Below are 14,427 nucleotides of genomic sequence, written 5' to 3'. Positions count from 1 at the left end.
TTATATAGAAAAGCATTTAATTTGCTCAGGTGCTGTGAATGACCTGATCCCAAATCATACCCCATCAACCAAGACATGGAATGGACAATTCCATTGGAAAGGAATGGAATAGAAAATGGTCAATAATGGAAAAGGATATTATTGAGCCTTGGAACACACTTTTTATTTATTTTTTAATATGTCCATAATTATCTCACATACTATATTCAGAATCTCAATTTAGAGCATCTTATGGGGACAGAGCATAGAGTTCAAATCTAATATAACATATAAGGGCTCTGTCCCTTATATTATAAGAGACAGAGCCCTCTATGTCTCGTCCGTCAGACTGCAGATGGACCGAGATCACCCTTCAGATATCTTCCCAAATCTCGCGAGAGTGGGTTGCTGCGATAGAGAAACGTCGATAACAAAGTAGATTTTCTCCTAATTTGTGTCACTAAAAAAAAAGCCATTTTAGTACGAAAATCGTTCATATTGTGTGTCTTGTGACGATTGGGTCCAATATTTAGTTCAGTAACCATGGAGCTAAGGAATGGTTCAGAAGCTGAGTTCACGTTGACTCTTCCATTGGAATCAATAGACTCCAACTTGCTTCCTGTCTCCTAAAGAGGTGTCCACCTACGTCACGCAGAAACGGGAAGTAAACCGGAGATTGCGTATCTTTAGGACGCGAACAGTCTTCTCCCGGGTGGTTGAAGCCAGAAGGGGGCGAGGGGCGGGGCTGGGCGGCCAGGAGGAGCAATGTTCTCACTAAATAAGTGTAGAGGAATATCTTGCGGAGTTTCAATGTTAATATGTAAATATGGCAACTCATTTAGATGTAGGTTTATGGTTTCCCATGGACTATAGCAGTTGCAATTTCTCTTCTTTCATAATATAATCCCCACACCAAGAGTAAAAAAAGAAAAAACGTTTCAGTCATTCGGTCCGACTTCACTGTAGCCCATAGTAGCCTTTTCATACGCGATATGTGAAAGTTTATAATATTTAGAGAAATTGAAAAATGTCAAATACAAAAGTAGTCGTAGTAGTGAATATTTATTTTTGTTTCTCATAAGCGTGCATCCGTTGTATTTTTGTTTCTCATCATCCGTTGTCCGTCAACAACACAGCCGTCTGTGCCTCGACGTTTGCGCTCTGTCTGCGATCTTTGCCAGTTAATATTTACATATTAACATTGAAACTCCGCAAGATATTCCTCTACACTTATTTAGTGAGAACATTGCTCCTCCTGGCCGCCCAGCCCCGCCAGCCCCGCCAGCCCCGCCCCTCGCCCCCTTCTGGCTTCAACCACCCGGGAGAAGACTGTTCGCCTTTAGGACAGGCTATGGTTGGTCTAGGCTTTTATTTTTTAGCAAAACTAAACAATAAAAGCCTGGAGATCGAGGCTAACTTGACTTCCTGTTGCCACGGAGAGAGGTACTATAAACTCCTTTAGGAAAGAAAAGGCTCCACGTCTCCGTTACTTTAAGGTTACTTTTGTTAGTGAATTAACAGTCTATCTGGAGTTTGGACTCATGGCGTCTGCTACGCTGGTAGGTTATGTTGTTGTTTATCCCTTAGTTCTCTAATTGAGCATTGCAAGTTCAGTAGCCAGCTAGTTAGCTTGAATGGCTAAAGCTAAATAACAGTAAGGTCTACAAGCAGTGTTGCCATGTCCGCTTATTATTAGTGACATGATTGATTGATTGATTGATTGATGTACTTTATTTGACATGAGAAACAGTACATGGAACTTCAATTCACAATACAAGGTCTACTAAACTGGATAACTCGTAAAGCACTAAGCTTGTTTAAAATGAGTTCCCACGCTCACAAATCATGATGGACTTATGGACATTGGGCTTATGTTGCTGTGAAGTTGCTTGTAAATATTGGTTAGTTGCGGGTTGCGTGTTTTTTGGATTGTTTATACATTTCAGTTGCTTATTTGGGCTTGCTTCTCAATTTTTAAATTATTTTAACCAGTGGTTCTCAAATATTTTCATGTCATGGACCCTCACATTATTATAGTAGTTGTCCCCCCCATCTGAAAATGTTTTGTGCTAGCTGTAGTATGTAACCCTCGTCGACGTATTTACGATTCTGACGTGCCACCTGAGCTATTAACATTTTTTTTTCCTATATTGTTCCTTCAGGTCCATAGCAGTGTCTTTAAGCGAAGCCACACACCCAGAACAACAAAATGTAGCAGCTGCTGTGAACAGTTTCATTGTTTTTTATGTACAAAAACATATAATACAAAGGAAGGCGTATCTCACCACCTAGAGGTCCATAAAAAGAATGCCTTAAAAGTGAATGGTTAGTTACCCTCCATTAGCTTTGTGCTATTCCATTATCACTTGTTTGTACTGCTGCTAAGTAAGCTTACCCATAATAATGTCACATACCAGTATTAGGAGTATATAGGGTGTATACTTCCTTTCTTTTAGTTGTTTTCCTTTCCTTAAACATTTGGACTGACCCACCTCCAAACAATATCTGTTTTTTTAAGGCCAGTCCATCTCCTTTTGTTAATTTCCTTGGTTTCCACCTCTATCTACACACTCCAAGTTAGGACTTGATTGACACAATGAGCACTTCAATCCCAAGACCTGTCTAGTCTGTAACACTAGTTAGTTTAGTTTAATTTCATAGGGAAACCATACAATGGACATGATGCTTTTGTCTCTTTATAGACTTGTACGTCAACTGTTGCCATCTGGCTTGTGATTTGGAAATGGCCCCAGGGCCCCATTTCCATTGCCCCTTTTGTGGGGTCAAGTACAGGAGGAAGGACACCATGCGGAAGCACCTGCCAACGTGCCATTCTGAAATGGTGGGTGTGTGTGTTGTTTACTGCTATATATTTTACATTACTGCTATATATTCTTTAATTTATGAAAAATATATTTTTTTTGATTTATGAATATATTATTAATGTAGAGTTTATTTTGGTTTATTTTCTTCATATAACTTAAAGGTTAGTGAAATGAAAAATATGTTTTTCACACTTTTAGAGCATATCCGTGGTCATCATATGGGCATACCTAACAATAGATGCCAAAAAAAATAAAAAATAAACATTTTTTGTGTATTTTTATATCTAAAGTCCCTAAAAAGCCAATCTTAATTACTTCCTGTAAACGTGCTGCGTGATGACATAACGCAGCCTTCATGAATATAAATGAATCTTGATTACATGCACCTGTTTGATTCCCATAGCTGCACGTTCTTCAAACACAGCTGATTTTAATTACAGAGATACTCCGTTTTGAATCTCATTGAAGATGAGTGTATTACTCATTTTAAACTTCATATGCACACTAAAATATGTATCTGAAAACATTATAGGTTAGAAATAAGCCAGGTAGTAGCAAACGTGCTTCACTGGCTGTCTCTCGCTCACTTGTAAACAAACACTAGCCGTGTTGCGCACGGCTGAAGTGATTGAGATCCAACGTCCCATAGCCTGAAGGGATGGGACCTTCTGATTGGTTGAGAGTCAGTTGAACCGGCGTTTCAGACTGAACCTTCAAAATAAAATGACCGAAAATGTCACTGCAGTGCGTCTTTAAAACAAAGCCTTGAGCTTTTATTCTGAAATGTCGAGGCTGGGGGGCGTGGCTTCAACTGTTCCAGCCATGGAGGAATGACAGTGGTGGAATGAGACGTGATATTCCAGCCTGCATGCATACACTCTTGGGACGATGGATGGATGGGTCCTATCACTGCCCACCCTTTGCTTTAGGGAAAAGAACAATCCAGCCCTCATACTCAAGCACTTTCACTTTAGCCTTCCCTCTGCCAGTGTTATTTATATAGCACATAAACGTATGAGTAAACAGGGCCAATGTCCACATAAGGTGCGAGGGTACTGGTGGTCATACTGGTGGCTATTTTTATTTTTAGCAAAGGGTTATAGTTGTAGAGGGGGAAAAAAGAGCAGACCAAGTAAACAAAACAAAGTATAATTTACTTGAGCACCTGCCCCTCAAAATGTTTGTGCATGCCACTGTGGGTGCTGTTCTGAACATTGCAAATCCCTAAGCAAGTAAAGGTATCTGAAAACAACATTATAGCTTAGTACAGCTGTGGAAATTGTCTTAATGTTCCCATCACAAGCAACAACTGGAGATCTGATAACATTAAACAGGTTTAGGGTTTCATGTGCCTTTTTTTTAAGGCCTTCAAATACAATGGATTCAATTTGTTTTGATACAAACTGAGCCTATGCTTTTTTCCCCCCATAATCTGTTTACGGATAAGTTTACTCCAATGCCAGCTGTATTTCTTGTGATGATAAAGAGGCTGTTTCTGAGCTCTGAACCGGTTGCTCTCATTTGAGAGATTTTCATAAATGTGTGTGAAATGTGCCATGTTTCTCTCAGCCATTCAGTGAGACTGCTTGGAAGACATGTTTTTGTGTTTGTTTGTTTTTTATTCCTCATCATGCCTTGTGTCTGCTGTTGTTCAGGACTTCGGGGCCGAGAACATCGTGGATGAGCTCAGACAGGAAGTGATCAAGCCCCCAGAGCCACCACCCCATGTTGAAGCCGCCACCCCAGTGGAAGCTGGAACTGCAGGTGGGGAGAAATACATGCGCGAGCAAAACATACTGATATATATTTATATATAGAGATATAAATATGTAAACATATTATACATAAATATATATATGCATTTACATATACATAGGCATCTCCAGTGAAATTTAATAAATATCTCGCGTTCAATCCTTGACACACGGGCTGCCGTAGAACGCAAAAATGACACTAGTGCGCATGCTCATAACTCTACGTGTGGTCAAAATCGACTCAATAATTCTACTTCCGGCAGTCTTCCGGGTGCTTCAAAACGCCACTGAGCACATTCATTGAAATGATAGCTGGGGGCGGGGCAATCCGCCCTCTAGTTATATTATACCTCTATGGAAGTGATACCTTCGTGTGAGCTGAGACAGGAAGTGATACCTTCGTGTGAGTGTCTCTTGCAACCAAAGAAACCACCAGGGGAGATGAAAAGTCTGACGGCACAAGTGGTCAAAATGAAGCCGTGTCTCAATCCCATCTTTAACAGGAACTCTCCCAATTCTACAAATCTGGATCCTCAGTATCTAGACTCCTGGGTGTGATGATTCGTTTTGGATAATTTCTATCTACAAGCTCACAATGGTTATCAGTGCGTCACGGTGTGAGCTTGTAGATGGGCTGTTTTTGTAAAAAAAATGATTTCAAAGTTTACCCAAAATAGTGACACCAGGGTTCATGTGGTTAATATATTGGGTCCTGTTGGGGTGCACAATATTATATAAGATGGTTTTATTTGACTATGTAATTGCAAATTAGAATTATTGTAGGAAAGCACCCTTTTTGCACCATGTTTTCTGATACATCCGTCTGTATAGACTAATCCACAGAGCTCTGCGGTGTCAGACTCCTGCTACGGTGTGCATTCTGACACCGCAGTTATGCTTGCGCCAGGGGAGTGCTCTGTGGATTCGTTTGTAGTGAATGTATGTCATCCATAACTTTTTCTGTTTGTCTGAAAATGTCTTTCTGATTCGCAGGTGCCGAGGAGACTGCCGAGGAAAACTGGTGGCCGTATCTTTTTCTCATGCTGTTATATAAAGGTTGGTGCCCTGTGCTGCTGCGCTGATTTTATCCGCCAGATTGGGACGTTCACGGCATATTTTGCACCATTACGGTGCGTTCATCATCGGTGACGAGTGCCTCTAACAGCCGCTGCTGGCTGCGTGCACGCAGCGAGGCGATGCGAGGCGACGCGAGTCATATCGCTACCCCTGTGCCTAATGGCTGTACATGGGGCCGACGGGTGCTTTAGAGTGATTGTGTGAGTGTGGCTTCAGGAAGTAAATTCCTAGTCTCGATCTCCAGGCTTTTATTTTTTAGTTTTGCTAAAAAATAAAAGCTTGGAAATGGTGACTCAGATTTGACTGAAAATGGTGACTCAGATTTCAATGTAAAATGGATGAGAGGATTGGGTCAGGTATTAGTCTATAGCATTATGCCCCGTGGTTTTAAAAGTAATATAACAAACCTTAGAATAGTGATGATAGATAAAACCTTAATGTCACACCATACATTACCCTAATCAATATATTTGTTTTAAAAAACTAACTTATTAAGCCCCAACATAGCTAAAGTTCTCAACTGCATGCTGGGATAAGACTTCGTAGCCAATGGTAGGAAGGCTCCTCTCCTAGCAAGGGCCTTGTTCACACCTCAGGTGTTAGCTATTCTTCCCTCACTACCCAACAACTGTAATCAGGAGGGACACAGTATATTTGTTTAATCATTATCTGTATGTAGCACATTTCATGAACACATTTCCTGAAACCTATGTTTTAAGGGTTCTAATTATACAAAAATGTAAAAAATGATCCGAAAATAGCAAATCTACAAACTCGGATGAGACTAGGGGTGTAATGACATTAGACTGTCTTGCAATTTAATTATAAATCAGTCCCCATGCCTATGGGGTATTTTTTTTTTATCACTGGGCATTTGCACACATGTGAAATATTTGTTCTGTGCATTTACCCATCTTAATTTCCTACCTAACCTATCCTAACTTAAAATAATAAAGGACTTAGTAGTTGCTACCCTCTAGTGGCCAAACACTGCATATTGCAGCTTACATGTTTGCCTGTGTAATAATGAATGTTTCCTGCTCCCATAGCTGACAACCTAAGCAACGCCCAGTCAGGCTCCAGTCTGTCCCTGGCCTCCGCTACCACCAATGAAGCTGACAGCGTCAACTCGGGAGGGGCCGGCTCCCAACGGTACGCTGTCTCCCTCTGCTAGAAACCTGGCTTTAATCAGTTGTAATGTTATTATGTTTGTATTTTTATTGTAATGTTTATATTTATTTTGTATATTTAATCATGTGTTTTCCAGCTGTGACTCGGTAGAGTCCTTCCCAGGCAGCCGAAACAGCAGTTGCAGCGCAGAGAGAGACTGGGACAACGGCTCCACTGCGTCTTCCATCACGTCCATGGCTGAATACACCGGTCAGTGCACAGAAAGCAGCACATTTTCGAAAATGGCTGCTCTTACAAGCTCATAACGTGTCGCAGTGCGACACGTTGAGAGCTTGTAGATCGTCCATTTTCGCTGTTCATCAGACGAAGTATATAGGGCTTAAGTGTTTGACATGCACTGAATGTTTCATGCTTTACTGTGTCTAAACTGATTTTCTTTAGGTCCCAAGCTGTTCAAGGAACCAAGCGCCAAGTCCAACAAGCCAATCATCCACAACGCCATCGCACACTGCTGCCTGGCGGGCAAGGTCAATGAGCCCCAGAAGAACCAGATCCTAGAGGTTAGAGCCCAGAGGATTTTCATTTCTCACTGACAGTCAATGTACTCAAAAACCCAGTGTTTACTGCCAGGGACCCCCAGAAGAGAAGATTTATGTAAAAAAAAAATATATATATATCAAAATGTTCCAAAAGTTTCGATATTTTTAACAATATTTTCAAAAACAATGGTGTAGTTTGTTGAAGATCATCAGAAGTTGATAATGCATAGCTTGCTTCTGTAAAAAATAGCAGATCTACAAGCTCACAACGCCTCGCAGCGAGGCGTTGTGAGGAAGGGTCTTGTGATGATAAAGAGGCTGTTTCTGAGCTCTGAACTGGTTGCTCTCATTTGAGAGATTTTCATAAATGTGTGTGAAATGTGCTATGTTTCTCTCAGCCATTCAGTGAGACTGCTTGGAAGACATGTTTTTGTGTGTGTTTTTTTTATTTTTATTCCTCATCATGCCTTCTGTCTGCTGTTGTTCAGGAGATCATTGTGGATGAGCTGAGACAGGAAGTGATCAGCACCAACAGCAAGGCTGAGCCCCCACAGTGTAAGTAGTAATATAGTGCACTTGGGTAGCTAACGTTAGCATGCTAACAGTTTCTATATTTAGAATAGGCTAACATCTAAATATGGCTATTCTAAATATAGGATTCTATTAATACATCTGCTGTATATATAGATTTTAATCCATTCATTTAATCCAATCAATTTAATTCGTTTTTAATTCATTCTTAATTCATTCTTAATCCAATTATTTAATTTGTTCATTAAATAATTCATTCTTAATTTAATTATAAATATTATATATCTTTCTCTCTATTCTTTATCTAATTCTCTTTTCTTTCTGGGTCTTTTTCCAAAAGCCCAACTGCAGAGTGTCAGTTTTGACACCTGTTCAAAAATGTATCCTCTCCCCCTCCCTCCCTTCCTCTTTTCTCTCTCTCTCTCAGGGTTTCTCTCTCCCCTTTCTCTCCCTCCCATTCCCTCCCTCCCTCCCTCTCTGTCTCTCTTGGGCAAAATTTATGGAATTGGGTAAAAGGGGAGATGGGTGGATAATGATCATCAGTGGTACTGCAGGCCCACAGGTTGGTTTAAACTCTTTTGTCATATTATAGGCTTATTTTTTTTTTTTGAACAATAATAACTTTTAACAGCTGCCGTAGCGAAGAGATGGATTAAAGATGGAGTCTAGCTAGCTTACCACCTCCCATTGGGTGGTCCAAGCCCCTGACTCAGATTTCAATGTAAAATGGATGAGAGGATTGGGTCAGGTATTAGTCTATAGCATTATGCCCCGTGGTTTTAAAAGTAATATAACAAACCTTAGAATAGTGATGATAGATAAAACCTTAATGTCACACCATACATTACCCTAATCAATATATTTGTTTTAAAAAACTAACTTATTAAGCCCCAACATAGCTAAAGTTCTCAACTGCATGCTGGGATAAGACTTTGTAGCCAATGGTAGGAAGGCTCCTCTCCTAGCAAGGGCCTTGTTCACACCTCAGGTGTTAGCTATTCTTCCCTCACTACCCAACAACTGTAATCAGGAGGGACACAGTATATTTGTTTAATCATTATCTGTATGTAGCACATTTCATGAACACATTTCCTGAAACCTATGTTTTAAGGGTTCTAATTATACAAAAATGTAAAAAATGATCCGAAAATAGCAAATCTACAAACTCAGATGAGACTAGGGGTGTAATGACATTAGACTGTCTTGCAATTTAATTATAAATCAGTCCCCATGCCTATGGGGTATTTTTTTTATCACTGGGCATTTGCACACATGTGAAATATTTGTTCTGTGAATTTACCCATCTTAATTTCCTACCTAACCTATCCTAACTTAAAATAATAAAGGACTTAGTAGTTGCTACCCTCTAGTGGCCAAACACTGCATATTGCAGCTTACATGTTTGCCTGTGTAATAATGAATGTTTCCTGCTCCCATAGCTGATAACCTAAGCAACGCCCAGTCAGGCTCCAGTCTGTCCCTGGCCTCCGCTACCACCAATGAAGCTGACAGCGTCAACTCGGGAGGGGGCGGCTCCCAACGGTACGCTGTCTCCCTCTGCTAGAAACCTGGCTTTAATCAGTTGTAATGTTATTATGTTTGTATTTTTATTGTAATGTTTATATTTATTTTGTATATTTAATCATGTGTTTTCCAGCTGTGACTCGGTAGAGTCCTTCCCAGGCAGCCGAAACAGCAGTTGCAGCGCAGAGAGAGACTGGGACAACGGCTCCACTGCGTCTTCCATCACGTCCATGGCTGAATACACCGGTCAGTGCACAGAAAGCAGCACATTTTCGAAAATGGCTGCTCTTACAAGCTCATAACGTGTCGCAGTGCGACACGTTGAGAGCTTGTAGATCGTCCATTTTCGCTGTTCATCAGACGAAGTATATAGGGCTTAAGTGTTTGACATGCACTGAATGTTTCATGCTTTACTGTGTCTAAACTGATTTTCTTTAGGTCCCAAGCTGTTCAAGGAACCAAGTGCCAAGTCCAACAAGCCAATCATCCACAACGCCATCGCACACTGCTGCCTGGCGGGCAAGGTCAATGAGCCCCAGAAGAACCAGATCCTAGAGGTTAGAGCCCAGAGGATTTTCATTTCTCACTGACAGTCAATGTACTCAAAAACCCAGTGTTTACTGCCAGGGACCCCCAGAAGAGAAGATTTATGTAAAAAAAAAATATATATATCAAAATGTTCCAAAAGTTTCGATATTTTTAACAATATTTTCAAAAACAGCAGGTGTACAAGCTCACGGCACGAAGTGACACGCTGTGATCGTGTTCATCTGCTATTTTTTAATAGCCAACATATGAATGGATAAAGTGGTTAAAATAATTGTGATGCAACATTAACTACTTTTGCTGGGGTCCACGGACCCCACGTTGAGAATCACTGGTTTAAGTAGCCTTGGGAACCAACGATTCCCGAGCCACGTGGCCCATAGTTGTCCTGGGTAATATTATGCTGTATCGATATTATATTGAGGAGGTAAGCTCCGTTACAGCAGCCTTCCTTGTTTACATTTTGCGGCGATGCTGTCAGCTAGTTGCAGACAGTATGAAGGCCCAAAACTCAGAACGTCATTGAGACTCAAAGCATAAAATTGTCCGTAACTTGGTGATAAACTTCTCACTAGGGGTGCAACAATTAATCAAACTAATACATTTTTATAAATTATAAAACAATTGATTGATAATCAATCGCTATTTTAGGCATGATATTAAAAGCGAAAAGTTAAAAACAACAACATTATATATATGATATATATACACAGTATATATCATTTTTTTAACTCCTAAAATAGTATGACTGTCCAAAACTCACAACATGGTGAGACACTTGTTTCTCAAAGCATAAATTGACTGAACAATTGCTCCGCCCACCCCAGGAGTTGGAGAAGTGCGAGTCCAACCACCTGATGATCCTGTTCCGCGACGGCGGCTGCCAGTTCCGGGCGCTCTACTCCTTCTTCCCCGACACCAAGGAGATCACCAAGCTGACGGGCACCGGCCCCAAGAGCATCAGCAGGAAGATGATCGACAAGTTCTACAAGTACAGCTCGGGACGCAAGCAGTTCACCGTCTTCCATGCCAAGACCGTGTCGGTCAGCGTGGACGCCCTGACCATCCACAAACACCTGTGGCAGACCAAGAAGGGCACTGTGCCAAAGAGTCTGAAGAGCGTGAAATAGGCCGGAGATGAGAAGGGTCTTTAAAAAAAACTAAACGAAACAATCGTCTCCACCGCTCCAAAATCATCAGACCCCGATCATCTTGCTTGTTTTCCCTGGATAGACCGCATTGACGCCCGCCTAGCCTAGCTAACCGTTTGTCGCTCTGGAAACCTTGCCGGAGGCCACGCTTACGGACACGTGGTCGCCTGTAGGCAGGACCGAGGGTTACGGGGGCAAATGGAAAATACTACCGCGTCACTGGATGGTATGTGAGACTAGTCTAAGCAAAGGGAAAATGCCATCTGAGGTTAGTACGGTATGATAACCCCTCCCTGTGACCTCAATGCCTTCTGTTCAGGTGCTGTCGATCCTGCTCCCATTTTTCTACGATGACCACGACTCAAGCATGTGGCATTTTTCTCTTCTTCTGTCTCTCATGTGGTGGATTTTCTTTTATTTACTTGAGTATTTATTGGTTTGGCACTGTCGTGGTCGAGAGCTCAGCTGCAGCACTACAATCCTTGCCCTCAACACGCCTCTCGCTCTTTTAGACAAACGAGGAAAACGGTGGCAGAACCTGGGCTCGCCTGTTCTGTCCCAATGCAGAAATCGGAAGCAAGGGACACGGAATACATACATCCCCTTTTTTTGGGGCGGGGATTTGAGCCGCTCCATTGCACCGACACCTCTCCTAAGTGTGGACTAATGCTGGGGTTCTCAAAGTGGGAGTGCAGGGGTTCAAAATTGACCCTTAACAATTATGTATCTCTGAGATTGTACAAATCGAACCAAATGGTCCATTTGGCTCCATTTGTGTGGGGGTCCTTGAAATTAAAAAAAAGTTTGAGAACCACTGGACTAATGTAACGGTTAAATCAGACTGGCATCGCCATTCTTGCCTCACCAGGGGTCTGCGAACCTGCTGCTCTGATCTGTCTTCTTCTGTCTCCCCGGCTCCCCCTGACGTCTGTTGGCCTTTCATGCATCATGGTACTATCATCTATTTATTCAGCCGCTTTTTAAAAAAACTAGATGCTGGTCTGTGTAGCACTGGGTAATGGGTATAGCTAAGAAAAAATTGGGTGCGGGCTGTGGTTCAATTATTTACCGACATTAAAGAACATTCCTCCAATGTGTCAACAAACACTGCCACATTGTCTGTCTGTCTTCTCTGTATGTTCATTCACATCCAAGTGCTTTTTAGGAACCTTGTTGGCCTCAAGAACAACCAGAAGTGTTGCACGTGCACTTTAAGCCCGATTTTATACTTTGTTGTACTACGCTGTTGCACGCCGGAAATAGCGGCCCTACAAGCTTGTAAATCCGATATTTTCGGCACGCGACTTCGTCATACGGCGGAGAATAATTAAGCATTACTTTATTTTCGGGCATACAAAAACTATGTGTGAACTAATGACCATGGTATTGTCTTTAAAACTGCTGTTGTGCACTCGTAAAAAAGCAACCTGTGTGGAACTAAACCAAACACTAAGATTGAATAATACTGACCTGTAAACCTGAAGGGCATCCATTGATACTACTGCTGTCTCCAAAAACTACGTAGAATACTTGATTATCCTTTGTTGCTGCATTTGATTATTCTTTTTTGATAGATCTTACTATTGTACGCAGGTGTGTTTATTTTATGTTTACTAAAAGATTGTATTTGGCATTGGTCACCGTTTTTGTTACACTAGTGTACTCTTCATCATGTTGTTTTTATCTTTGATTCCCATACCACCTATTTATTTAAAAAAAGGAAGCACCGAAACACTACATTTTCCATTAAATAAAAGAAACAAAAACTTTTTAATTTTCTATTCTTTTGTCATGGTTTAATTTGTCCATTTGTGTGACTCACCATTTTTTCTGTTATGGATTTGGGCACCACACCTTTCTAATTTCTAAACAATTATAGCTCACCACCATCGCATGTTCACTTTTCACAAGAAGCTGCATCCATTCAACTTGATCTTTGCATATTTTATTTATTTCTTCAGTGCATCGTTTAACCTCTAATCACTATTTTGGGCATTTTTTTTTTTAATACATTATTTTAAAAGCATCCAGATTCTGCAGCAAACATTCGGTGATAATGACATATCTACATGCTGCAATTTATTGTGAGCTTGTAGACCAGCTATGTTCAGCCAAGATATTTAGTGTGGAGGGGGGAAAAGGACGGGGCCTTCTAGTATAGACCCCTGGGGGACTCCGGTCAACTCATTTTATAGGGTTTAAAGGGCAAGACCACTTTGGTAGATGTTTGGGTTGTGTAGTTCCCTTGCCGTGATCTAACTCCAAAGGTGGACAAGAAATCAAAAATAATTTGTCCATTGACTATAAATTGATAATTCAAAATATGCTCAATATTGACTTGCATTGAACGGCAAGGCCACTCTGCAGGCTCTTTTTCAGCCTGTAAACGGATGCAAATAAAGCTGATTCAGATGTATTTTGAATTATCAATTTCTAGTCAATGGAGATTTTTTTATTTTATTTCTTGTCCACCTTTGGAGTTGCATCATGGCAAAGGTAACTACACAACCCAAACCTCCAAAGTGGTCTTGACCTTTTAAGTTAATACTAATGTCTCACAGGTTTGCTCACACCTTCTCTCTAAGGGCTGATGATAAATGTATAGTTGGACATCTGAGTTGCAATTGGGTGACTTCAGGCCTCCCTCAGAGCTAACTGCCTTCCACTCAAACCAACTGTAACAGCAGGGGTCATGCCTTAACGCACTGGTGCTCAATGTGCGGTCCCGGGACCACCAGGTTTGTGACTGAAGAGTATACAAATGGGACATGGAGTTCAATCAACTCTGAGGATTTTACAGAGTAGATCGAGTTCCAGTATAGTTTAATTCAGTGAAAAGGGTAAACTGTAAACCAATCTAAACTGTAAAATCATCTGTGTTAATTTTACTCTTTAACTTAAGAGTGTACAAATGGACCAGTCGGCGTCCATTCGGTTCATTTTGTACACTCGCAGTCACAGACCCGCGGCCGCGTTTGTCCATTTGGACTGCTGGTGGTCGTTCGGACCAACTCCGTCCCAGGACCCGATGTTGAGAAACAGTGGCTTTAATGCCTGTGGTCATAATAACCATGGTAAACTGAAGCCATGTCATGGCAACATACCGTTTACAGTCAACTTGCAGGTTCATTGATCTACAGCATGTCTCTAGACGTGGTGCAGATATCCCAGTCCAGATATTTTTTTATCTGACTTATTAGATCCTGCTCCAGAGCAGACACAGTCTATCATGAAAGGTAAGTTTTGTCGCTGTTTTTTTCCTCAGTTAAATATGAAATATTAAGCAAAAACAAAGAAAGAAGCAATGATTTAATGAGAAATCTCATGTTAATCCTCTTTATCTCTACAGTTTGTGTCCCTGGCCTTGCTT

The 14,427-nt window shown here is 41.2% G+C and overlaps 1 protein-coding gene across 1 annotated transcript; it reads left to right on the top strand.

Annotated features, from left to right (window-relative positions):
* The first annotated feature begins 1,410 nt into the window (after positions 1-1,410).
* LOC311037601 (uncharacterized protein) lies at positions 1,411-12,820 on the top strand. The gene is made up of 13 exons (XM_084046829.1): positions 1,411-1,538; positions 2,142-2,304; positions 2,682-2,821; positions 4,460-4,568; positions 5,552-5,614; positions 6,685-6,787; positions 6,903-7,015; positions 7,208-7,326; positions 7,794-7,860; positions 9,276-9,378; positions 9,494-9,606; positions 9,799-9,917; positions 10,734-12,820. Exons 1-13 carry the CDS (start codon positions 1,521-1,523, stop codon positions 11,034-11,036), a joined length of 1,533 nt encoding a protein of 510 aa, XP_083902955.1. The 5' UTR covers positions 1,411-1,520; the 3' UTR covers positions 11,037-12,820.
* Positions 12,821-14,427: the final 1,607 nt, after the last annotated feature.

This window comes from Gymnoscopelus microlampas (assembly GCF_963454915.1).
Source record: "Gymnoscopelus microlampas genome assembly, chromosome: 21".
Lineage (NCBI taxonomy): Eukaryota > Metazoa > Chordata > Actinopteri > Myctophiformes > Myctophidae > Gymnoscopelus > Gymnoscopelus microlampas.
The sequence above is the reverse complement of the archived record's forward strand: the minus strand, read 5'-3'. Positions and strand labels throughout refer to the sequence as shown.

Excerpts from the sequence above, each read along its gene's own strand:
- LOC311037601 (XM_084046829.1), top strand. Across the intron at positions 4,569-5,551 it reads AGTGGAAGCTGGAACTGCAG|GTGCCGAGGAGACTGCCGAG; the intron begins GTGGGGAGAAAT and ends TCTGATTCGCAG. Across the intron at positions 7,016-7,207 it reads GTCCATGGCTGAATACACCG|GTCCCAAGCTGTTCAAGGAA; the intron begins GTCAGTGCACAG and ends GATTTTCTTTAG.